The 27,180-nt window shown below is 45.5% G+C and overlaps 1 protein-coding gene across 6 annotated transcripts in view; it reads left to right on the top strand.

The window, feature by feature from the left end:
- The window catches only part of LOC115083952 (trichohyalin-like), a 242,508-nt gene extending 216,583 nt beyond the window's left edge, over positions 1-25,925 (top strand). For 5 of the 6 annotated variants that reach the window (XM_029588117.1, XM_029588118.1, XM_029588119.1 and 2 more), the window contains 2 exons: positions 14,873-15,131; positions 20,686-25,925. In XM_029588117.1, the coding sequence (XP_029443977.1) occupies positions 14,873-15,131; positions 20,686-21,119 (693 nt within the window). In that variant the 3' untranslated portion in view covers positions 21,120-25,925. The remainder of the gene's footprint in view (positions 1-14,872; positions 15,132-20,685) is intronic. The other variant, XM_029588115.1, reaches the window with a different exon arrangement.
- The last annotated feature ends 1,255 nt before the right edge of the window (positions 25,926-27,180 follow it).

The raw sequence follows: 27,180 nt of genomic DNA, 5'->3' as shown, positions 1-27,180 counted from the left end.
AGGAGGGAAATGAGAAAATGGACCCATGGGCCTGGCGCACCTGAGAGATGCCAAAAATGAAGATCCTGCTGTATATATTGTGGGTCAAGAATTTGTTATTTCTCAAAGTGACCTCATGACATGCCCGAAAAGCTACAGGCTCAAAAAGCTTTAAGCAGCATAGGCCTTTTTAATCATTGGTCACTGAGAGATTTTTTAACAGTGCTCCCTTGTCCGGAGCTAAACGGGGTTATAAGATACTTCAGCTAATGAAGTTATCAAGAAACCTTTATCTTAAACCGCTCAAATTTCTTTCTCAATCCTGGAGCATTACCTCTCACATTTCTTATTGCAGATTAGAGATATATACCTCAGTTATTATTGATAACAGTATGGAAAATCTGTAACCAATTGTTTATTTTCTTCTATGTAAGATTGTTAAAATCAGCATAAATAAAAAATAAAAAAAAAAAAAAAAAGAAACCCTTATCTTGTGAGCTGTGTTGCAAAGCCCTCCAGTCCAGATTTTACTGGTAAGTGGTCAGAGGATGTAGTCCATGTGCGAATGAGAAGACCGGCTAAATGGGGTGACCCGACCATATCCAACACTGCGGTGTTTGGGAGAAACCTCCTTCTTCAGGGAGTCGGATAGTTTTTCTTGCCGGCCCAAGGATTCATGCAAAAGTTCTTATGTCACTGCGACGGTATGTTTCAGTAAGCGTTGCACGATGCCAAAAAACTATCTGTTGCCCCGCTGTGACGGGCACGTCATATGAGGTCACTTTGAGAACTAACATATTCTTGACCCACAATATATACAGCAGGATCTTCATTTTTGGTATTATCAGTGGTTTCCTGACTGCTTTGGATTTTGTATTTATTGTATTGGCACCTGAGAGATGTGCTTGAATGCACCAGCAGTGAGTTCTCTTAATTAAGCTGCTCTCAGAGAAATTGAATCTGCTTTTATCAGGTTGGCTCCATTTTCTTTCAGCCAAATGCACAAGTGGTGAACCCTAAATATTCCTTTATTTTTTATTTTTTGTATGTATAAGAACTTTTTTTTTTTTAATCAGTAATGAAGTGATAATACTCATAAAACCACAATTATCCAGAAAGGAATCACCACCATATTTCTGGTGTCCTTTAGCCAATCATTGTACTACCACCGATTAACATTTATTTTTACCCATTTGGGTATGATATGAGTATTACCTCTTCATTATTGATAAAAAAAAAAAAAAAAATTAAAAAAGTTATTGCACATATAAAAATAAAGGAATTTTTAAAAAGAAATATTTAGGGTTGTTCATCACTTGTGCATTATTTTTAGTGGTGTAGTTTAGTTCCTTTCATTTATTTACCGTTTTGGTTTCCATTTGTTTTCAGAACAGGTTGATCCAGTCCTGGTTTTATCCCCCCATTGTATGCTGGGACTTGTAGTTCTGATTTTTTTTTTTTTTTTTTTTAGGAAAAGTATAGGTCTGCAATAATGTGAAACCAGAACTGAATCAGCCTGACTTGAAAACACAAGAGTCAGTTGGCAACCCTTATCTTTTAGAGAAGGGATTTTGTCCAACAAAAGCAAGGCTTTGCCCCCATTCACAGATTTACCTATTTTAAATTTCTTCTTAGCTGGGAGTAAAAAGCTGGACACGTCTTACCTCAGCTGAATTTCTAAAAACAGGAGGCAGCAAAGATGGGACCCATGGGAGCAGACACCAGGAGGAAAAGGCAGGGAGGGTTGTTTTTTTGGTCATTCCTGTACGAAGTGGCCTTGCAGTTTGTAGGGTTGAAGCGCTCTCGAGTGAGAGTTGCCACAACCCGATTTTGACGGCTGTTGCACCATGTGGCAGGCAGGACTGAGCGCTCTTGCGGCAGGGCGAACCAGTCCATGCTAGGATTGCACAGGAGACGCAGGAACGCCACTTCCACACGTTTGCCATCAGTGGGAGTACCTCTTTATACAGGGGAGGGGGGAGGTTGGCCTGGCACGTTCCTCTTCCTCCTCCTCCTTCTTTGAGCTTCAAGCTCAGTCTGAACTGGGCTACGGTGCCGTGAGATTTCCTGGGGTTTTTCCTTTCCTATTTTTTTTTAGACCCAGCCATTGCAGTGACATTTCTTGGCCAGGGAGCCACAGACTGTGACTCCCTCCACTACTTGGTATATGTGCATCCTGTGTCTCCACTGACAGTGACTGCTGCATTCCCAGCTCCCATCAGCCTGAGGAGCAAAAGCTGGGTAATTTTTTTTTTAAATCAAGGTGACAGCAGGAGTAAGGGCAGAACATGGGACAAAAGATCTGCGCAACTCAAAGGGGGGCTCCAGACTGTCTTTTCTGTGGATGGCAGTCCTGAGTTTTAGTGCCTTTTGGTGGCCATTTGCAGCATAGAAGTTCAGATGACCATCTTACAGCAGCATTCATCCCTCAGGACCATTAAAACACCCAGTTTGCAGCTACAACCTGGCCTCTTACTTATTGGCTGCACATTTGCACTGGGTGTGGGCATTGCACGACTTTGCGTTTAGCCAGGAAGTTGTATTTCCACCATTTTTATGGGCTTGCAGTAACTCTGAGAGGGATTTTGCTGTCATAGTTTTTTTTTTTTATCAGGCACATGGATGAAGTGTCATTGTGATATCAATATCACATATTGCTGTCTCAGTGTTAGACACACAAATACCCCTGTGTTTCTCTGTGCCAACCATGGTAGAGAGGTGTTCCACACTCCTTTGCAGATTCAGAGCGTAGTGTTCCCACCGTACAGTAAAGTGACATTCATGCTGTGTATTATGCTGAAAACAGGCCAGATAATCCCGCTCATGTGATGCTCTGGACTTTTTTTTTTAACCCCGAGTTTTCTGGGATCGTATTAATTTTGTGGCTTACCTACACACCCTGTCACACCGTAAGTGGTAGATGGAGCTCTGGCTGTGATTACACACGTGTGGGTGGTAAAACCCCAGCAGACCATATTTTCCCTGGAGTGATGATGAGACCCTGCAGGTGATGCTTTGCCCAACCTCTCATTGTTTGGGTCGCCCAAGCTTTGGACTCGTCACGCACAAAACACCAAATAAATGTGACCGGCAGGTGAGCACTCAGCTGTGCATATTGGGCCCTGCCAAGAGAGCTTCAATTCGGCTACTCTTCCAACAAATTATGCCAGATTCCCAAGCCACTCCAATAGCTAATTTTTTTGATACATTTGGCCCTCTTACTGCAGAAGAGCTCTTTGGACTGGCCTGGGGCATGCTAGCCCTATCATAGTAACAGAGAAATCTAGATTATGACAGCATATGAGGACTATAAGACCCATCTGGTCTACCTAGTTTATTTCCTAGTGCAGTATCATTCTCTAGTTGATCTCTGGCTTTCTTTTCATTTCTTCACAACTAAAGATTCTCTGAGCTTATCTCATATTGACTTACTGTCTTTGCCTTTATTTCCTCCCCTGGGAGATTATTCCATGTGTCCACCATCCTTTCCATGAAGAAATATATTCTAACATTATTCCTAAATATACCCCCTTGAAGCCTCATACCGTGACCACTTGTTTTACAACTAACTTTCCACTGAATAGAGATTTGCTTCTTGTGCATCATTTGAATGTCTGTCATATCCTCTGTCTTGCCTCTCCTCTTAGATAGACATATTTAGGTCCTTAAGTCTCATCAATCAAAGCCAACCATTCCTAGACTCCTGTATCCTATTCCACTTCAGTCCATTACATTCATCCAAATCAAGTGGACTCTTTGTCCTTCCCTACAACTCTGCTTCCTCGGTGAATGAAATGCTCAGCAAATAGTGACTCCCATCATAAACCAGACCTTACTGAAGAATGTTAGCCTTCAATTACTATGCCTTACTGAGACCTGGATTGGAGAGGACAGCACTATGTCTCTCATTCAAGTATGTCACCCGGATACCTCATCCACCACCCACCTTGTCGCATGAGAAGAGGTGGAAGAGTTGCAAACATTTTCAAAAAAATAGGCAAATCTGACTGCCTAACAAGTTTCAGGGCAATAAAGGCCCAAAACTCATACTAATCTATCCTTCTGAAAATCACTCTAATTCTTTCCTCTAATTATCTGATTTTATATGTGATGTTGCCACCACCTCCTCCAACCTGTTGGTTCTAGAAGATTTCAGTCACCATGCAGAGACACCCCCCCCCCCCTTAAAGGCTATGTTTCAACCCTGTAGTGCAGCATGGATGGCCTTGGTTTCACCCAGATAATCAAGGATCCAACCCATAAACACAGACATAACTCTTGACCTAATTTTCCATTCTTTCAATATCAAACTAGATCTAGCTTCATTATCAGTGATTCTTATCTCCTAGTAAGACCACAACCTGATCCAGATCACCTTACAAAACCCTATTTTTGTATCCCCCAAGCACCGTGGCCTTCATCCAGAGACTTGTCCGCAGTCACCAGTGACACCTTAAGAAAACACCTAAACAAACCAACTACCATCAACATTTCAGACCAGCCTGAACTACCAATTCAGCAGTAGAATGAGACATTCACTTCTGCCATTGAAATATTAGCACCTCTTAAGCTAAATCCCAATCAAAACTGCCCAGAATTCTTCTTGGTTCCATATCTCAACAACTTGAATGGGCTTGGAGTAAACAGAAAAGACATTCCAACATCCAGCTCTACAAAGAACACTCCAAAAAAATACAAAGCGGTCATCAGTCAAGCTAAAAAGAAGACTACATTTCTAAACAACTTGAACTAGGATGAATCACCTGAGTAAACTCTTTGAACTTGAGCAGAAACTTTCTAAACCTGAAGTTCAAACACCCATCACTGCCACTGATGATCTATCAGTAGAAGAGTGCTCAATCCTTCACATAAAAAAATCCAAAAATTAGATCTTCCCTGTATGCTCTTCCCTTCTCAACTTCACTGATCACGGCATTACATCTCCCAAACAACGATACTGTCTTCCACCAAACCTCAGCCAAGCTATTCCCACTAACTGACTTTAGGAAAATCACCCTACAAAAAATTGGGAAGACCCTTCAAAGAATCAGTCTACTAACCCACTAGATCCCATGTCCCCTAGATTCATCTGCAACATGAAGCCCTGGCTGAAAACTATAGTAAATGCCATCTTATCTCAAGGCACCTTCCCTCACTCACTCAAAAGTGCAATCATCAAACTAATTCTGAAGTATCCTGGGTCAGATTAAAAAAATATTAAACAACTATCACCCAGTCTCTAGTCTCCTCTTCCTATCTAAGTTAATAGAAAAGGTTTACCTCCAACTCCTCGACCAGCTTGAGGAAAATTATTTTACGCCAGTGGTTCTCAACCTTTTTTCTATTGGGACACACCTGACAGATAATACTTACAAGCATGACACACTGAACACTTGACCATCATGTGTCAAGCCTGTTGAGAACTACTATTTTTCACTATCAACTGTCTGGCTTTAGCAAAGTCCATGGAACTGAATCTTTTCTACTAGCCATGATCTGCTTGCATGCTGATCAAGGTGATGATTTCCTCCTCGTCTTGCCAGATCTTTCTGCCATCTTAGTCACAGTTGATCACCAACTTCTGATCTAGTGCTTATGTGGTATCTGCATTGATAAACTGGTTTGAACCAGTCAGTCACTTGAGCTAATAAACCTTCAAAAACCTTGAGGTCTTATATGTGGAGTTCCCTCCAAGGAACATTTACATCCGTCAGATATGCAACCTCATTCGAGCCTTCAGTATTGAATGCCATCTTTTTGCGGATGACATTCAACTCTGTGTCAGAATCGGAGCCTATCAATCACCCTCCATTTTAAATCTCACCATCTGTACGTCAGTGGCACAATGGCTTAGCAATCAGGAACTCAAATTGAACCCCTCTAAATTGGAACTTCTTTGGATTAACCGCTAAGATCATCTCTTTTGGTCACCAATCTATCTGTTAGACATACCATTACATCCCAAAGAATCAGTATGAAGCTTAGAGGTCCTAACTAATCCAAACCTCAATATGGAAATACATATCTCCAAATTAGTAAAATCCTCATTCATGCATCTGCGTTAGATCCGCCAACTACAGAACTACCTAGATAAACACAATCTGCCTGTAACGAATCTGGATGGTGGACTCTTGATGCTGAGGAGTGGTTGGTGCAACCTAACGGGAAACCTGCTAGGTCCACTCTATCAGAAAGCAGACATGCATTGTGGTGGACTGACTGGAGCTTCGCCTATATCAGCTGCCTTCCCTGCAGATTGAGCCCTTGGGTTCTGGCAGCCATCAGGTCTTAGCTGAGTCCCTAGGGTGGTATCAAGAAGAAGACTTCAAGGCCAGGTGGGCAGGCAGCAGACAAGGAGCGCCAATAAATGAACTGGAGGTTAGGGTAGGCAGCAGTCAAGGCGAGGTCAGGTCCAAAGCAAGGGTCAGGTCCAGGCTGCAAACAAGAATGGTCAGGGTCCAGAGCCAAGGTCAGAATTCAGGAAATTGGGTCAAGGAAGGACAAAACAATACAAGACTGGATAAAGGCAAGGATAGGGCCAGGAGGCACATGGAAGACTGGGACCAGGCAAAAAAAGGACAAGGCAGGGACTCAGGAACAAGGCTGGAGATAGAAACAGGACTGGAAGATGAACACTGAAGAGGACAAGAACACAGGAATAAGGCAACATGCACTGACGAGCAAGGCATGACAGGAGAAATGTTGTTGAGGCGAGGAATTGCCATGGGGCCTGGGCTTATATAGGCCAGGAGGCTGATGTCATCACAAGGCGCCTCGCTGAGTCTTCCCGCCACTGCACACATACGCACCTATGGGAGAGGCCGGGGTATGGCGGTGGGTGCAGTTGGATCCAGTGGCATTCCTGCTGCGTTGAGACTGGGTGGCATCAGGGGTGAGTGTTGCAGCTCATGGGGCTACTAACACTGGCTACAGTAATCCATGCACTAATCACCAGAAGAATAGACTACTGTACTTCTTTATTCAATGGCATCTCCCTATATAATTCAGAACAACTCCAGCTTCTACATAGTATAGCAGCAAGAATCCTAGTTAAGTGCAAAAGTATCTGACCACATAAAACCTATTCTCTCTCAACTATACTGGCACCCAATAGAGAGCAGGATGAAAATCAAAACACTGCTTTGTCTTCAAGTGCATGGACAAACAGGCCCCAGAATATCTCTCACAACTCCTTTAACCTTTTTGCCCCCACGAGAGAACTCAGATCTTCCCAACTGGCCCTACTTTTCACCCAACCTCTGGCCTCTGCTAGACTTTCCTGCACCAGCCTTCGGGCCTTTAGCTGTTACGTACCACAGATCTGAAACATGCTCGCATTATCCCTTCGCTTGGAGCCCAGCTACCTCACCTTCAGGAAGAAAGCTAAAGCATGGCTTTGTAGCCAAGCCTTCCATCAGCCTAGTTACCACAGAAGTATTCCTATTTCTTTTTTTTTTTTTTTTGTTTACAATTTTTATTGGTGATCATATCACAAAGTACAACGAACAATCTACAACTCCATGAACATACACATCACCATGAGGTTTCCATTTATCCCCCTTTGGAATCCCCATCCCTCCCATACAGGCAAATCAGAAAACCAATGTAGGCAAAAAGTAACAGCAGAAGCCCATCGTACCAAAAACCTAAACAATAAAGTCCATGAAACAGTAATAGTACTCATAATTCGTCCGAGGTGTGTGCGTCTTGTGCAATCCCTGCACGGCTTATGCCAAAGAGCTATGAATCCCAAGTTTGTCTCCAGCAGAGATAGGAGTCCCAAGTCTTATGGAATTTCTCCATCCGTTTATGCTTGTCAGCTGTGATGCGATACATGGTGCAAAGGTGATCAATCCGATGTAGTACTGATGCAAACGTTGGTCCCTTGCCATCCTTCCATGCCCGTGCGATTTCCATCCGCATAGCAGTACACACTTGGGTACAAAACTCCGATGTTGAAGATAGTTCGCCATCCGGAGGAGTATTTAACAAGGCTCCTGCAATTGAAAGGCTCACTGACCTTTCCAAAACAGTCGTTAGCCACTGCTCCAACTTCTGCCATAGTGGTTTAACACAATCCCCCTCCCACCACATGTGCAGAAAAGTCCCTCGGGTCCGGCATCCCCTCCAGCATAATCCCTCATAGTGAGGTAGCATTTTACTCAATCGGTCCGGGGTGATATACCATCGGTACAGTAATTTATACCCATTCTCTATCACTGTCGAGGAGACAGAGGCTTTGCTTATATTGAGATATATCTGTTCCCACTCACTCTCATCTAGCTGTCTACCAAGATCACCATGCCAGGCCTTAATGTGAGCGGATGTCTCCACCCGTTTAGTATTTAAAAGTTTGTAGATTTTAGAGAGCAAACCTGTGTGTTTATGCGGATCCGAACAATATCCCTCAAAAAGGGTCTTCCCAACCCCCAAAGCCGCAGCAATCTCATGTACCTGACAGAAATGAGATATCTGCTTATAGGCGAGAAATTCCGTAACCGGGAGATGATACTTCTCTCTGATCTGTGCAAAAGTAAGAAAACCCGCACCTCCCCATACATGTTCCATACGCAATACGCCCCTCTGTTTCCAGGACTGAAATGCTAGCTCAGGGAGACCCGTCTGAAAGGAGGTATTATGGTAGAGACTAGTGAGATAATAGTAGGGTCTGTCTCCCACAACCCTGACCTTCCACCTCTTCCATAAAGACAATGTGTGTCTGGTGGTGGGCAACATACCCGAGCAGTCCCTCCATGTAGTGGCAGGCTGCCAAGGTAGGGCAGCGAGGCTCATGCGCCCCACCCTCTGCTGCTCGATCAACACCCAATGCCTTGGATCCCGGACATCATGCCAAGCAACCATCGGTCTCAATTGGCCTGCTATATAATACTGGAGAATATTAGGTACACCCAGTCCCCCCTCCACTTTAAATTGGTATAACACTTGTTTACCTACTCGAGGTGGCCGTCTGCGCCAAAGAAACCCAAAAAACCGCCGTTGCCAATATTTAATAGCAGCTTCAGGTATAGGGATAGGAAGTGACTGGAAAAGGTATAGCAGCTTGGGTAAGGTATTCATCTTCAGAGTAGCTATTCTGCCTAACCAAGATAGCGGGAGCCGGTGCCATTTATCAAGATCAAGGAAAATCTTTTGAATAAGCGGAGAGTAATTGGAAGTATATAGATCCTTGGGGTGCGAGGTCATGTACACTCCCAGGTATTTGAGTTTTTGAGCGGCCCAGCGAAATGGATGTAAAGGCTTCAAAGCTTGAACGACCCCCGGGGAACAGGTAACGTTCAAGATTTCAGATTTGTCCCAGTTAACTTTGTACCCCGAGGCCTCACTGAACCGGCGGATTTCCTGTTCTATGGTTAGTAAAGAGAAATGAGGGTCCCGGACTGTAAATATGATGTCGTCTGCAAAGAGACAAAGTTTATAACATTGCCCGCCCACCTCAAATCCCTTGATGGCCGCATTATTGCGGATCCGAATAGCCAAGGGCTCTAGAAAAATGGCGAACAATAGGGGAGAGAGGGGACAACCCTGTCTGGTACCCCGTCCAACCTCAAAGCTGTCTGAGTACCCACCATTTATCTTGAGGCATGCTCTGGGATGTTCATATAACTGTTGAAGCCATGCACAGAAATAAGGACCGAACCCCATCCGTCTTAGCACCCCAAATAAGAAAGGCCAGTGGACCATATCAAAAGCTTTCTCCGCGTCCATTGAAAGAAGCAGAGAATCGTCCCGTCGGTCGTGGGCTAACCATAATATATTGACCAATTTACGAATGTTGTCGCCCGCCATCCTCCCAGGCATAAATCCCGCTTGATCTTGATGAATAATAGTGAGAATATACTTGTTCACCCGGCCTGCCAGGATTCTCGCTAATATTTTAAGATCCAGGTTAATTAAGGAAATTGGGCGATATGAGCCACAGTTCGCTGGGTCCCGCCCCGGTTTGGGCAGAACCGTTATGCCCGCCAGGTTTGCTTGGGCCCCGAGAGATTCTCCCCCCCGCAAGGAATTATAAACCTTTTGCAAGTACGCCACCAAGTATGGGCCAAATTGTTTGTAAAATTTAGCCGTCAAGCCATCCGGGCCAGGAGATTTCCCTGATTTCATGGAGTGAATACTTTCCAATATCTCCACCGTCGTGATCTCGGCCTCCAACTCCCGTTGCGCTTCACCCGACAAGTTTGGTAAAGGCGTATCAGACAGATATGCATCTACCTGTGTCTGGAGGATATCCTGATTAGCGCCATAGAGTTTGGAATAGAATTCCAGAAACCTCTGGCGAATTTCGGTGTTGGTGGTGCAAATGGTATCAGTTTCAGTCTTGATTTTGGCAATGTTGTTCTGATATTGGAGTTTTTTCAATTTATTGGCCAGTTGCTTCCCCGCCTTATTCCCACCCTCGAAATACGCTTGCTTCGTTAATAACATTTGATAATTGATGTTATGGGTGTCTAATCTCAACAGGTCCTCTCTCGCTTTAGTAAGTCTCGTTAACGTCTGCCCTGCCCCTGTGGCCTGGTGTTGCTGGGTCAAGATAGTGATAGTATCTCGCAGCTCTTGCGCGGCCTTAGAGTCCCTCTTTTTAATATATGTCCCCCTGGAGATTAATAAGCCCCTAAGATAAGCCTTAAAGGCATCCCAGACCACTGGTGCTGATATCTCTCCTGTGTCATTAAGTGCAAAAAAAGACTTTATCTGTGAAATAAGGACCTTGTTAAACTCTTCATCCCCCAGCAAGGCCTCATTTAGGCGCCAGAACTTACGACCAGCATCATACCCGCGAAGCTCAACCTCTATACAAACAGCCGCATGGTCAGACCATACTACAGGATTAATTTCAGCTTTTTTTATGTGGTTAAACAGCCCCTTATCTGACAAGAAGTAATCAATTCTGGTATATAAGGAATGAGGGGCAGAGTAAAAGGTATAGGAGCGCGATCGAGGATATAGCGTTCTCCACACATCCAGCAGCAGCCAATGCTCCATCAGCTCATTTAAACGTGCTCTATGAGAGCTAGAAGCAGTGACATACCCTCTGGAGGCATCCAAGGGAGGACTCCGCACCAAGTTGAAGTCCCCTCCCACCAAAATATAACCCTGGCCGTGAGTAGAAAGCAGCGTGCTCAGCCGATCAAAAAAAAGGCCCTGATCTCGATTAGGGGCATAGATATTGATTAAAGTGTACAGGACCCCGTTAATAGCTATAGTGAGGATTAGATACCGCCCCAAAGGGTCTCGCACACATGCCTTATATTCATAAACCAAGGAGCGTGCCAAGAGTACCCCCACCCCCGTGTACTTGGAGTGGCGAGTGCAGGCTGAGTAATATTGGTAAGGATAGGTGTTGGACGACATTAGGGATTCATATCTGGCCTTTAAATGCGTCTCCTGTATGAAAACTACGTCTGCTCTTAGTTGACCCAATTCCTTATACAAATGGCGCCGTTTTTGGGGGGTGTTTAGCCCCTTGACATTAAGGGATACAATGCGGATAGTCGTCATAATGTCAATTTGGCAAAACCACCCGCGCGCCAATATACAGTGAAAGCATCCTGAATATCTCGAAGTTCCCCCCCTCCACAGAACCCCTTCGGCATACACACACACATACATTGATCATGAGGTACATATACAGGGTTTCCAATTATTGCCTGCCCCCATATTCTTCCCCCCCGCTTCCCCTCCCCCCTCCCCTCCTCCCTTCCCACCCACTGCTCAGACCTGCATGTTCCTCCCCGCAGATCCATCAATCCACAACCTGAGGAGGACAGTAAGAACTAACGATGCCCCCCCACCTTCCCTAACTGATGAATTAAACAGAGGTAGCCGACCTGCTATAACCATAATACATCAATATAACTTGAATGGCTAGAAACCTAACCAACCGTAGTATAAACTGCATGAACCCTGCAGCCTCGCAATCTTCCTTGCATAAGTAGTACTGCAGTAAAACTGATATTCATCTAACAGGCACGTCTCTCATGTTTTGCCATTCGCTGCCTTGGCATTGTCCGAATTCCGTTTGAGCCTGCTGTTCCTTGAGGTGGCTCTCTGCCATCTGGGAAGTTGCTCCTTGTTGAGGGGTGTACGCGTTTTCCGATCCATCCTGGCGGTGGGACGAAAACCTTTGTCTTTCAGCACGCTTGCCGCCTCTTCCACGGTACGCAGCTGTGTTGATGCGCCATCCCACGTATAAATGAGGCCAAACGGATGAAGCCACCTGTATTTAACATTCTTCTCACGTAAAAATTGTGTAACTTCTCGAAGGTCAAATCTGCTTTGCATGGTGGCCTGAGAGAGATCAGCATAAATGGAGATTTCTTGTGCTTCCCAAGGCCATTTATTATGCTGTCTCGCTGCCGTTGCAATCCTCTCCTTCTGCGGGTAACTATGAAAGCACACAATCACATCTCGAGGGAGGTTAGCTCGGGTTGCGCGCAACGCACGGTGCGCTCTATCAATTTTAATGTCCTCCGGTAAAATTGGGGACTCGGCGCCCCCTGAGGCCAGCATATGAGCACAAAAGCGGGCTACAAGCTTCTCACAGTCTGCATTCTCTGCCGTCTCCAGAAAGCCTCTGAAGCGCAGGTTTCCCCGCCGAGCCCTATTTTCGAGATCTGCCATCTTGGCCCGCATGGCAGCATTCTCTTCCTGCAAATCATTGCAAACCTCTTGGAGCTGCGTAGTAATAACCGATTGACCATCCATTTTGTTGTCTAGCTCATCCACTCGCCTGCCGACAGAGTGGAGCTCCTCGCGGAAATCCTCCATCATCTCATGTATTTCCTTTTTATAAGTTTTTAAATCTTGTCGGATGCCGCAAAACCAGGATCTGAACTCCGAGCGAGAGGGCGCCTCTTCCGCTCCTATGTTAAAATCATCTTCAGGCTCCGGCTGCGCCACCAGCGATGCAGCCGCACCCGATTCCCCAGGCCCGGGATCCGCCTCGCCTCCCTTTTGGTAGGAGAAGCATTGGAAGTCCACCGTTTTTTTTTTCGCTGCCATGCCTAAGCGTTCCAGCAATCGACCGCGTTAGGAGAAAAGTTTTAGGCGTCGGCTAACTCCTATGTATTAGCTTTCTTTACAGGTCGGTGCCGGGAGCTCGGGAGTTAGGCAGCCATCTAGTGGCTGACGTCACTTCCTCCTCCGAAGTATTCCTATTTCTACAGCACCAATAAAAGAACCTAACTTTGAGTCTGTCTTTAAATATATAGATCTTCATTCAATATTGTTTGTTGATCTAACGCTATTGTAACCTACCTTAACTTTATTGTAATCCGCTTTGAGGCCATTCATGGTACAAAGCAGAATAGCAAATGCTAACAAATAAATGTCAGTAGCCTTTCCTTGGGCTGCCTCCATTGAGAGGAAAGGCCTCTGGGAGTGGGCACAATATTCGAGATGAGATTTCACTGATGATCTGTACAGAGGGATTATCACCTCATTTTTTTATTTTCAACAGGTTGTGTGTCTCCCTAGGCATCCTTGCATCCCTCTGACTCTTATTTATTACTTATGTAGATTTGATTAACCATCTTTCCATAAATGCTCAAAGTGGTGTACAGTTAAACTAAAAAGAAAACACATCTTGCCCCTCTGCCTTGTGCTGTTTTGCAATCTTGAAATTACTGGATGTGATCACTTTGAGGTTTCTGTCCTGCATGGTGCATATCAATTTCTTCCCATATTCCCCCCGCCCTCTGCATCCTGTGCTGCTCCCTTGGATTCACACTCCTCAAATTTCCGCATTCTGTATTCTTTGTATTGAATCTTAACAGCCAAGCATTAAACTTCTTCTCTTTATCTACTCCCCCAGGGGTGTCCTCTGCAAAAAAAAGAAAGTGTTCCTTTTAATCCCTGTCCCAGCAATATCACTTTAAAAAAAAGTATTGAATAGAACTGGCCCCAGTAGTTATCCCTGAGTCACTCCACTAATTACCTTTCTTTCCTCAAATGAATTCCGTTAACCACCACTCTTCTCTCTCTCAACAGGTTTCTGTCCCAGTTGACCAGCTGTCCCTTGGGGATTTACTCCTGTGCTTGGGGTTGCCACGTGCCTCTATATTCTTTTTCTAGGACAGGGTGATGCAGACATGCTTTTATCCCCATTGCATGCTGGGACTTTTACAGTCTTTTGCTTGTCTCAGGGAAATTCAAACTACAAATCCCAGCATGTAGTAGTAAAATCAGGACTAGATTAGCCTGTCCTGAAAAGGAAATGGAGCCACTTGGCAACCCTGCCTGTGAATCAAATTTTTTTTTTTAAACACATCTCTGAATTTTGTAGGATAGAAACCAGAAAGGGTAACACATCAGAGCTAGACGAAAGAACATGGTTTTAAATAATTTGGCTGGCAATGAAAACGAACCTTCCTGACTTGTGCTTTATTGATAAGGCAATATTATTATTTAGTTTCTGAAATCTCCTCCCACTTACTGAGTCCCATCATTATGGATCTAAGTAAATTGGGAGGTGCTGCTTTGCTGTTTGTAATCAAACCCCCACCCCCTTTCCCCGCCCCCCCCCCCCCCATCCCAGCAGGCATTGCACTGATAGATAGAAAGCAGGAATACAGCACAACAGCTGAGCAGATGGGGGAGGAGGGGAGCATGACCATAATATAAACTGCACACTTTTTAATATGCCAAAAAGTATGAAAAATGCTAGAAATAAAATAGATCAGAAAGTCCCAGGAGAATATGAGAGGACAAAATGAAGCCCAGAAAGAGGCAAACTGATATTTTAAAGAGTAAAAGTCAGTCAGGAGTTCACTGAGCTGCAGTTGCTCTGTGGTAACCACTGCACTGTACTTTCCCAAGATTTGTATTTATTTATTTTACTAACGGGGGTGAAATTGGTTGCGCTCCCTTGCAGCTGTTCCCTCACTGTCAGACACCGCTCACGCTGGACGAACTAAGGAAGAGGAGGAAAACGGGAGCGGCTGAAAACCTAGATATCTTTCTCAAGGGATTTGAATCTGCAGAAGGGCTCAGGATACAGCGGGAGAAGGCGCAGCAGCAGCGAGATCACCTAGAGAGACAGCAGATGGAGCAGAGCAGTAATGAAACAGAGCATCCAAGACAACAGCAGCAAGACAGGAAGGAGGAGCAGCAGCAGCAGCAAGGTGTTAATGGTTCGTTTCTTGGGCTGCAGTCCATCTGTTTTGTTTTTCTTTATTAAAATGTATGAATGACCTGGTGCACAGAGCTCTCGGCGGTTTACAAAGAAACATACATAATCGTGCTTCACAGAAACCTGGTTAAGACACAAACATACAAAAATCAGCAAATCCACAAAACTTGTAGGAAGCCTGCTCAAGGTAGAAGCTTCTAAGTGTTCACATAAATGCTAATCTAAATAAATGTCGGGCCGATTCAGTAAAAACGCGGGAGAGCGGACGAACAGCCACTCGCGATTCAGTATGTAAATAGGTGGTGCGGTAGAAACGGGCAAAAAGAGGTGCTAGGGACACTAGCGCGTCCCTAGCACCTCCTCTTGGACCAGAGCACCGGCTGTCAGCGGGTTTGACAGCCGACGCTCAATTTTGCTGGTGTCTGTTCTCGAGCCCGCTGACAGCCACGGGCTCGGAAATCGGGCGCCGGCAAAATTGAGCGTCCGGTTTTCGGCCCGACAGCCGCCGGCCCAATTTAAATTTTTTTTTTTACTTTTTACACCCTTCAGGACCTCCGACTTAATATCACCATGATATTAAGTCAGAGGGAGCACAGAAAAGCAGTTTTTACTAGGGATGTGAATCGTTTTAGGACGATTAAAATTATCGTCCGATAATTTTAATATCGTCTTAAACCGTTATGGAACACAATACAATACAGATTCTAACGATTTATCGTTATAAATCGTTAGAATCGTGAGCCGGCACACTAAAACCCCCTAAAACCCACCCCCGACCCTTTAAATTAAATCCCCCACCCTCCCGAACCCCCCCCAAATAACTTAAATAACCTGCGGGTCCAGCGGCGGTCCGGAACGGCAGCGGTCCGGAACGGGCTCCTGCTCCTGCATCTTGTCGTCTTCGGCCGGCGCCATTTTCCAAAATGGCGCCGAAAAATGGCGGCGGCCATAGACGAAAAAGATTGGACGGCAGGAGGTCCTTCCGGACCCCCGCTGGACTTTTGGCAAGTCTCGTGGGGGTCAGGAGGCCCCCCACAAGCTGGCCAAAAGTTCCTGGAGGTCCAGCGGGGGTCAGGGAGCGATTTCCCGCCGCGAATCGTTTTCGTACGGAAAATGGCGCCGGCAGGAGATCGACTGCAGGAGGTCGTTCAGCGAGGCGCCGGAACCCTCGCTGAACGACCTCCTGCAGTCGATCTCCTGCCGGCGCCATTTTCCGTACGAAAACGATTCGCGGCGGGAAATCGCTCCCTGACCCCCGCTGGACCTCCAGGAACTTTTGGCCAGCTTGTGGGGGGCCTCCTGACCCCCACGAGACTTGCCAAAAGTCCAGCGGGGGTCCGGAAGGACCTCCTGCCGTCCAATCTTTTTCGTCTATGGCCGCCGCCATTTTTCGGCGCCATTTTGGAAAATGGCGCCGGCCGAAGACGACAAGATGCAGGAGCAGGAGCCCGTTCCGGACCGCTGCCGTTCCGGACCGCCGCTGGACCCGCAGGTTATTTAAGTTATTTGGGGGTGGGGGATTTAATTTAAAGGGTCGGGGGTGGGTTTTAGGGGGTTTTAATGTGCCGATTTTTCGATTTTTTAACGATTTTCACGATATTTTACCCCCCCAAACGGCAACAATACGATTCCCTCCCCCTCCCAGCCGAAATCGATCGTTAAGACGATCGAGGACACGATTCACATCCCTAGTTTTTACTGCTTTTCTGTGCACTTTCCCGGTGCCGGCAGAAACTAGCACCTACCTTTGGGTAGGCGCTAATTTCTTAGAGTAAAATGTGTGGCTTGGCTGCACATTTTACTTACTGTATCCCGCGCGCATCCCTAATAGCGCCCTCAACATGCATTTGCATGTTGAGGGCGCTATTAGGTGCCGCGGAAGGGGTAAGGGAAACGTGCGTCCAAGGGCAGGTAAACAGTGTGCTCCGTCGGAGCGCACTGTACTGTATCGGCCTGTGTGTCTTCAGCCCAGCTTTAAATTTTTTAGTGTCATTCTCAAACCACAAGTTAATAGGTAATGTGCCACGACCAAGAATGCCCTTTCTCATGTTTCCTGAAAGCAAGCTAGTTTGTATGAGAGAATATCCAACATGCCCTTGTTAAGGGAGCGTAGGTTCCTAGTAGGAATATAAATTCTCTTTCCCTGTACGTACCCGGATCAGTCCAGACTCCTGGGTTTATTCATCCCTGCCAGCAGATGGAGACAGAGAAAAGCCTCGCTGACACTGCTTGAAAACCCTGATTCTCTTTACTCCTGGGGGAATTCTGCACAAAAGAATTTGAAAATTCACCAAAAAATGTTAAATTCTGCACACACATTTTCTAAATTCTGCACATTTATTTGTCAAAATAATGCAAATTTTTTGCAAATTATCAATCATATGCTTTCTCTCACATACCATCTGTTCTATCTCCCCACATACAACTCTCTCTCACACACACACAGACTCCCAGGCAGACACCCATCCACACAGGCTCACACATACGCTCTCAGGGCTAGGCCTGGGCCTCTTTTTCAGCAGCCAGCGGGATGAGGTCTGTTGGCAGCCCCTATGTCCTCTCTCTTTCACCACCATGGGGGTGGCATGAGAGGAGGTAAACAGAAGCAGAAATCAAAGGAGGATTCACATCTCTACCTGCTCTAGGCCAGGGGCAGCACAGCATGGCCCTGGACAGCTGAGCAGACAGTGAACTCCACTGCTACTGAATCAGGAAGCTAGCTCCAAGCCTCACATGCAGCAGTAGGCGCTGCATATAACCAAACATTTCCAGCTACTGTGGGGCCGGTCTCGCACAGCAGGAGAATGATGTTTGGTTAAACGCAACCTCTGTGGGGGAAGGCAGAGTCCGCTCAGCTGAAAAGTGCCAGAGCACACACGTCAAAGGCTGCAGACCTCTGGCCCAGAACAAATGGAAATATGAATCCCCCCTTGACCTCTGCCCCTGTCCCAATTTACCTGCTTTCCCCTCATACCTTGAGCCCCCACTAGAAATACTCTCCCCCATCTCTCCCTCCCCCTCCCTTTCTCCCTCTCCTAACTCACCAATTGTGTGGTCCTGGCCTTCGCACGGTGGAGCTTGCTAACCTGGAGTGTGCCGCGCTGCCTCTGCTCCCTGCGCGAACCTCACCCATGCCACCATGCCTCCGCGTGCTTCCTCTTCCGGCAGGCGAGCATGCTAGCATAGCAATCTCGACGGCAGTGTAGCCAAGACTGCTATGCTAGGTGAGGGAGGAAATTTGCAGGAAGGGAGAATTCTGCGCAAATTCTGCAGTAGCGCAGAATTCCCCCCAGACTAGAAATGTTGTGAAAGAGCATTAGCCCCATGGAAAGGAGTTAAGTTGGAGTAGATTATGCATCATGACAGAGATCTTGTACATGACTCTCCACTTTCTTTAGAGAGATTTCTCTATATTACTGTATGTCACTGAATAGACATGAATAGGGTTGCCAACTATCTGGTTTTGGACCAGACAGCCAGGTTTTCAGCTGTGCTGTACAGTGTCTGGTCAGAAGTACTGACCGGACACTGAAAATCCGGTTTTTGCAAGAGGCTCCTTCCCTTTCCCACAGCTTCCTTGTTACAGGGAAAGACAGAGCGGAGAGCTGAGCTGAGTTCCTGCCCACTTGCCTCCTTTCCTGTGTTATGATTGGATGGGATGGGGGGATGGGGGGAGGAGGCAGGGGCTCAGCACAGCCCTCAGGTCCCAGAGGCTTCACAGATCTCTGCTCCCCCTCCCTCACTGAGTGCTGGGCCAAGACCTCCAGAGAGGGGGCTGCAGCGAACCAGCTGAGGGAAAGGTAGGAAGGAGATAGAGTCACAGAGTGAGGAAAGGGGAGAGAAAGAGGGGGACACAGAGAAAAGGGGAGGGAAAGGAAGATAGACACAAGGGGAGCAAGGGAAGAAAGAGATATAGAGGGAGAGGCACGGAAGGGAAGGAAGAAGAGCAAGGGAAGAAAGAGATATAGAGGGAGAGGAACAACGGGAGCATGAGGGAAGGAGGGTCGAGCAAGGGAAGAAAGATATAGAGGGAGAGGCACAATGGGAGCATGAGGGAAGGAAGAGGAGCAAGGGAAGAAAGATATAGAGGGAGAGGCACAATGGGAGCATGAGGGAAGGAAGAGGAGCAAGGGAAGAAAGATATAGAGGGAGAGGCACAACGGGAGCATGAGGGAATGAGGGACATGGAAGGGAAGGAAGTGGCACAAAGGAGACAGGGACACAGGAAAAAAGGAAATAAAGAAAGGAAGGCACTGAGGAGGAGGAGGGAGAGAAAGACGAGCATAGGGAGGGAGGGGACTAGAGACGAGAGGAAAGCACAAAAGAGGAGGGGGAGGGCATATTGAGAGACAGGTGGCACAAGGGAGACAGAGATGAAAGGCTGGGAAGTTTTTAAGGAAAGGGAGAATGAACTCCTGAGTCTGTGACAGGAGGCTGTGTGTTTGGGAGTTGTGCATGTGTGAGAGAGGGGATGTATTTGGGAGCATGTGTGCGTATAAGAGAGGAGGCTGTGTGTTTATGGGGAAGCATGGAGGTGGGTGTGTATATGTATTAGGCTTTACTTGTGATAGAGAGCAAAACTGCATGAGAGAGGCTGCGGTTGTTGTGCTTATGATAGTTGAAATACCATTTTATAAAACAACAGTATATTGACGGGGGTGCTTGAAAGCCAAATAATGAATGGATTGATGGCTGATAGTAATCTGTAACCTCCCCACTTCCCTCCCAAAGCATGAAGTTTAGTGGGGTGTCCTGTTATAGTTCATGGAAATGTTGACCACCCTAACTCGGGTTAGGGCACTATGAGCTTTCATTCTTAGTTGCCTGGAGGAGTTTTCTCACGCCCCCCCCCCCTTCCCACTCCCTACCACCATTATTAAACACACACACACACCCCCCCCCCCCACCTACTATGTAACCCAATGACAGTTCTTCAGGGGCCACAAGCATCTCCCTCCTCCAGAACTGCAGTCCCAGAGCATTTTCACAATGAGCCAAGCGCCTCACACGCAGGTGAAACCTCAGCAGCTGTGGTAGGAGAACAACATTTTTGACAGTTTAAGTAGCTGTAGCTTATATTGATGGCCTGACCCAGTCCTGTAGCATGCATTGGACTTACAGACCTGCTCTTCTTACAAGTCAGTTAATACAGTGAGGTGAAACTGCAACTGGATAAAATCGGAGCCAGCTAGCAGAAGCAACACAGTTAACATTGAAATTATTTGATGTCCCTGAAGTTTTTCAGATTTTTGTTTAATTTCTCAGGTGAAATAAATGTTTAAAGAATTTGAAAGCTGCTCTTATTTAGCCACTTGTAACAACAGAAGGAAATCAGTATAAGCATTTAAGAAATGCTACATAATTGGTCAAAATAGAAGAGAGATCTAGTAAAATAAGAGGGAACAGCCTACACAAAAAGACAGGTTTCTTTTTTTTTTGCTAGGAAAACACTGGAGCACCTTGGGAATTCCTGTGAATTGGAGGTATGGTACAATTAATCTTTACCGTTGGCATGATCCGTTAGTAATGCTTGGACTTTCCTGTCAATCCAACAGATGCCGGACCATCAGGCGAACTTCAGAAGGAGAAGCAGAGCAAAGAGCGGAGTGAAAAACCAAAAACCATCAAGGTGGCGGAAACAAAAGAAAAGATCCCACGCTGCCGCCAGGGTGGCAGAACCCGGAGCACTTCTAAGGTGCAGGAGAGAAAGTCTGCCTGGGGCAGGATGGAGCAGCCCAGCACATACGGCATGGGGTTTGGTGGACTGCTGGACCTCGCCGTGCCTCAGGACCTGCTCAGGGGGGAAAGGACATACACCTGCACTCAGTGCGGGCAGTGCTTCCTGCAAGCGTTCGATCTCATGCAGCACCAGCGGATACACATCGGAGAGAAACTGTATAAATGCACGGACTGCGAGAAGAGGTTTGGTCATAAAGCAGATCTCTGCCAGCACCAGGCGAGCCACCACGGTGGAGGGGAAACCATATAAGTGTCCAGAACGTGAGAAAAAAGAATTAAGCCCATCAGTTGGGAAATATAGCTCCTTATGCACCAAAAGACGCCCGTTTCCCTATGCTGCCCAAGTATATCTCACCCTCCGAGCTCCTTAAGGAAATTGTCGTTGATATAATGCAAATATTAAGAAGAACACTAGCAGCAGATCTCAGAGGCTGAAAATACCCACCGTACCCTGGCTTAAAAATGAGATTTATTCATTAACAGAAAAACATGGGGGGGGGGGAGGTTTAACCTGCATGGCGCGGCAGTGATTACCATAAGAAACCTGCCGGGCGGGCTGGATGGACCAGTTGGCTTTTATCTGCAGTCATTACTATGTTATTTTCCTGCCAAAGTATGTGCGAAACAAACCCGTTTGGAGACACTAACCCTGAAACGGACCCTGTAGCTGTACTAATGATGGGGGGGCCTTCAGTACACTTTAAAGATTGCTAAGAAGGGGGATCGAGGCTGGATTGACTCCGTTAGCCCATAGGAGGAGGGGCGGGATGTTGACATTTGTTGCCTAAGCGTGTCTCCCACGGTCCAGGAACATGGAGGGGGCATGGAAGCTTGGAGCACTACATCAAGAGTGGGGCGAGCTCCAGGGCACCACAGGCAAGGTGGAGTTACTGAGAACCTGAAGAGAAGGAGAGGGTCTGTAGAAAGGAACTTTTCCCGACAGTGAGTTGGGCCGGACTGGGTAGGAATTCAGGCTGCAAAAGGACAGAGGCAAGGCGGGAGGCCAGATCCTTTCTCTGCAGGGCTGCGTCGAGTAAGAGGGGGAGAGGCAGGGAATCCAGAGCCACTTGCTGCAGGGGAGTATCTGGTAGGAACAGGTGAGAAGCAATAGCCTAGAATCTAGGGTGCCATAACTTTAGGGGTAGAATCAGAGAATTTTCTGCTGCCGAGGTGTAACAAGCTGTTGGAATGACTGGCTGGTCAGGGGCAGAAAAAGAATCAGTCAGTAGTGAGTAATGCTAGGAAGAGAGGAGTGGCCCTTTGAGTGGGTTTCAGGCCCATTTCTGATTGGTGCATGCCAGTAGCACATATTTCGTTCAGACACCTTTATTTTTTTTTTAAATTTAGAATTTTCCTGCTTCTCTTTTGGGCTTCCAGCTCATCTGGAACAAGCCTCGGTGGAGGTTACAGCCCCAAAAGCCTACCTTTGTAAAAACGTTTGTTCTTCCCCCCCATTTTAACTTCTTCCTGTCAAGCCCAGCCGTCGTCATGCAAGTCACTGTAAGATGCATGGGCTATATCCTGAAACAAGTGCGTTTTTGAATTGGCTAGTAGATGTTGCCTTTGGATGATGAGTGGAGCTCTTCCCCATTCTCAGTCCTGGAGGCTGTAAATGTAACATGTTCAGCTCCAGCCCATTCAAAGAATTGTTTCAGTCACACTTAAAAGAAGTCACATACAGATGCCAGAGAAACTGGATGTGAGGGATGAAGGAGAGGCTGATGAGGGGGGCATCATATTCAGGATGATGCAGGTCAATCTCTTTTGCGGGATGCACATGGTATTATTGAGAGAGAACAAAGGAACCCGTTTTCAGAGCTGGATCACCATGACCGATGAATTACTGCAGATAGAAGACTAGACTCTGATCGCTTACGACACATAGGAAAGAAAACCTAATATCCTGAGAGCGTCTTAAATTATTTCTATGCTTCTGTAATTGAAACCAGATTTCAGAGATCAGCTGGTCAAAGGGCCGTGCATGGAGGACTCACACCAAAGAGGCAGCACCAATAGTGTTGTGAGGTGCCAATAGGTAGTTCTTACCTTTCACCAGCAGGGGTCTCTGTGGGCTTTGGAGACTAGCTGCTCAGGCCTCCCTGCTCCTTGGCCCTCACTTCATAATGGTGGCCATCGTGTTTCCTGTCTGGACACACACATTTCAGGCTTCCAGTCAGCAGGTTGCCAGAGCTTGGTTCTCATTCTCCGGCCCCCTCGTTGGAGTCCTGCTTCCAGAGTTTGTTTTGCTGCATTAACTCAACATATTCCTTGCTTCTCTGACTCAGCTGAATCATCTCATCTCGTCTTCCTATTTCCAGTTCACTTGTGCATCATTCTGCGTTCCTGCTGAGTCCTGGTTCTGGGCCTGCTACCTGAGCCTGGCTAGCCACCAGCACATGAGGGTTCATCCTGAGGGGGAAGGTGGCTATCGCGAGTAGAAGACACCCTGCCGCTGTCCCAGTTGGAATTAGTCTGACTTGCCTTGCCAGTGTACCAGCTGCTCCGGCTTCTGGGTCACACTGCCAGCAGAGTATGCCATCACAATCGCCCTGGATTACAAGCAAGACTGGGTTCTTTCAAAAAATGAGTAAATCCATCTCCATGTAAACATTATATCCAAAGACAGCTGATGAGTATGAACATTTGTGGGACGCTGAAAAATAGGTGCGTCTGTCCCAAACGAAACACCCAAAAACATATTTCATTAACATGGGCCTGACTATCTGATTTTCTCTAATAGAATTTGTAGAGATTTAAGTTTCACTTTGGAACCGTAGGATTCCCAGAGGTTTCCTGGAGTACCGTAGCAGCAGCCAGCTGTGTAGCACAAACAGGGTGAAGGAGGAGGAGAAGGTGACTGTCCTGCCCCGCGTTTTCAGTGTACCCATCTGGACAAGCATCTTATCTGTGACAGAGAACCAGTTCAAGAGAGAGGATTTCCACATGCCGGGGGTCTTCTAGGCACGAGTGGTGAAAGACAAAACCAGTAAGAGAGTGGGCCACACAAATTACCAGTTTGGTGGAAAGCGAACGGTAAAGAGATTCCTAGAAGATATCCTCGGGATCTTGAACACTTAAGATCACTGGTCTGAGAAATGTCCTCAGAAGTTGCTTTGGTATTGGTTTTTTTGCTTGCAGGGCATTAAAGCAGGTAAATCCCCCAGGGAGGCACAATGAATAAGAAATGGAATATGTGGATTAAAGTCTTTCTTTGGAATAGCAGTATCTGTGCAGCGATAACCTGGTTCCTGATACAACTGCCAGTGGGGGGGGCCTGAAGGTTAGCCAGGGCCCTCGCATCATTTCTTCGGGCCCAGTGCAGACTTGTAAAGCAGACTCCCTCCCACCCTCGCCCCATCTCACATTCATAAAATCTCATGACTCATGAAAGAAAAATGTCTATTTTAATTCTGCAATTACCTTACACATTGCTGTTTTGTAACTTTTTGGTTGTTGATCCTAATAGTGCTATTATCCAGTTGATATTTTCATTCTTTTTGTTGTAATGGACCAACATGGCTACATGTATTTTATAAACAGACCAATTAACTTTAAAGCTTTATTTTTCTGGCCTGTTGTTTTTCATTACGAAATCATGAATTATCTCCCCAAAGCCAGTTTCTCATAAAATTCACATTCAGTAGGTATAATAGCAAGGTGGCTTTACTATTCTTATCCCTTAGTAGAATACCTGAATTTTTTTTTTTTTAAGTTCTAGCTTACTGAAACGTCTTCAGCTTCTGCTATAGTGTGGAAAACATTTCCATAGAGCTATGCACACTTTACTGAAAATTAGTTGGTTACGTTTTGGAAATCTCATTAAATAAATAGGGATAGTTTATGCTCTCCCCCCCTCCCACCAGAGTAGATTTCAGGATTTTTCAAATGCAGTATTTCACAAGGAAAATTCCCTGAAAGATCTGTAGGATATTGGTGAAGCAGGTACTTAAGAAACTCCTTCCAGGTCCCCAGGCTCTGTCACATGTTTTAGACCTGATCAGAATATAAAACAAATGGAATTAGTTGTTTTGCATCTGTGCTCTTAATTCATAGATAATGACCAAAGCTACATTGACACCATTCCTTCTGAATAAAGATTCTTGATAATTTTCAGAGATGATAGAACATAAGTCGTCAACTCTGTCATGAAATTTATTTTTTTTTTGCTTCTTGCCTGTTTTCTTTGGTAATTGTGGCAAAATTCCCGTGTCTTCTGCTACAGGACATGCTTCCTGTAGAATACCGGGCCACTGATCTGTGAGCTGTTTTACTTTTTCAGTACTATCATCAATGAGAGCTGCTTCTGATTCAAGAGACTCTTCTGACTTCTAAAATCTTGTTTCTTTCATCAGTACGCAAAAGGACCTTGTACCAGAAGCTAAACAACAAAAGGAATGAAAATGAACTAAAGTACATTTTTAAGTGCTTCCAGTTGTTAATTGAACTTCCTGTATCAAATTTAATGTAAGACCACGTTCTAGTACTTCCAGAATACCTGAAAGATGCTTTGCACATGGACAGATAGTATCAGCATGTGTGTGTAAGTGTGGAGCGGGTAGTGTATCTTACATGCTATCTCCTACCTCACAGGGCTAGCACTGAAAAACACAAAAGATTGCTGCACACAACCAAAAAATGTTACTGTTCCAGTACAGGTTACTGCAGCATTAACTCCTACATGATTTAGTGACTAGGAAGCGCAAGCTGAATATATTAGCAAGTTCATTTTAGACATAACTCAGATCTGAACACCTTTTATCTTCCCTGACATGTTAAAACCATTATTAATACTTTGATCTATATAGTATTCTGTACATCATTTTTTTAAAAATACACTTGATAAACTCAAGAAACTTTTCTTTAATGTTAGCTGTACCAGTATCTTTGTTGTAATTACAAGTCAGAATATCAACACATGTTATTCTTTGTGAAAGATACCAGGAGAAGCATTATATATGATAGAATAATAAAATGGCCTTTTCTCTCTCTGTAAATATAGATTCTGCATACTTTTACCACATAATTCAATAAACTCATTCTTAACTCTTCCATGAGATACATTAAGCCTGTCCTTGTATTGGGTTTGCTCTGTTTGCTTCTGTTTGACATTAGCCAAATGGCCACAAGTGATGCTATCATAGAGCTGGATTTTCTAAGGTCGCCCCCATTTATTTATTTATTTATTTATTTTGCATTTTTATATACCGACATTCTTGTATCAGATACAAATCATACCGGTTTACATTAAAAAACAGAGTATGCAGGAAAATAGGTTTCCTAAGTCAAATACATTGAACATATTTAATAAACAAAGGATTACTAAACACTATGAAAAAGGTTAATTAACAAAGGAAAACTTAAGGGAATTAAAATAAGCGTAGCACAAAGGATTGAGAGATGACGTCAGGGGGGGCGGGTCTCTTCATCCCTGAGTTCACAGCATTCTCAGTTTCAGCGCGAAGTGTTTTTTCAATTTTTTTGGTCTTTTTGGTCTCTTTCTCTCAGCGATTGCCCCTAAAGGTGCCCGGTACTGGTGGGCTGCCCCTCCGCACCACTGCCTGGTGGTGATTTAGTGATCGCTTTTGAAAATGACCCCTATAGGGAGGTAGTAACTCAAAGAGTTCTAAGAAAGTTGCCACTGTGTGGGACACCGATCAGACTATTATCTCCTTGGAATGCTAAACCTTTTGAAGCAAGACACAGTGTTACATCCAGTAGTCTTTTTAATATTTCTTTCCATTTTTCTGTAAATATTTTGTTATTTAATTTCACTTTCTTCTCCACGTCCACTGAGTTTTATCTCTTATGCTCTTATGAAGTACTGGAAGTTTATTATATATAGCTTGTGCCATTTTTTCACATTTGATGAATACCCATTCTTTTTTGCCGGCATACTGTGGTGGTTTTGCCTCCCTTCAGAAAATAACCAAACGTGGGAAGGCGATACAGCGGTTGATTGGTAGGACTCCAGAAATCTGCTCACCACTGTTAAGTCTGACATTTGAGAAGAAATCCATGAAACTATGCCCTCTAACATCTTTTGGTGTTAACTTTGCTAGCTTCCCCATTTCTTTAAAAGTTAGAACACAAGTTCAAACAATTTGTTTTGACAGATAGAACCTTATGAGTTGAGGCAAAAGCTCGGTCTGTGAAAAAACATGAATCAGATCTGACACAGCATGGCAATTTCTTATGTTCCCTGTACGTACCAGGATCAGTCCAGACAGCTGGGTTATGCCTCCCCTCCAGCAGATGGAGTCAGAGAGAAAACTGAAAGCACCCCCTAGATATACTGGTGTGCCACCTGCCAT

This window comes from Rhinatrema bivittatum, chromosome 2 (assembly GCF_901001135.1).
Source record: "Rhinatrema bivittatum chromosome 2, aRhiBiv1.1, whole genome shotgun sequence".
NCBI lineage: Eukaryota > Metazoa > Chordata > Amphibia > Gymnophiona > Rhinatrematidae > Rhinatrema > Rhinatrema bivittatum.
Note: the sequence above shows the minus strand (reverse complement) of the source record. Positions and strands in the feature narration are given on the sequence as shown.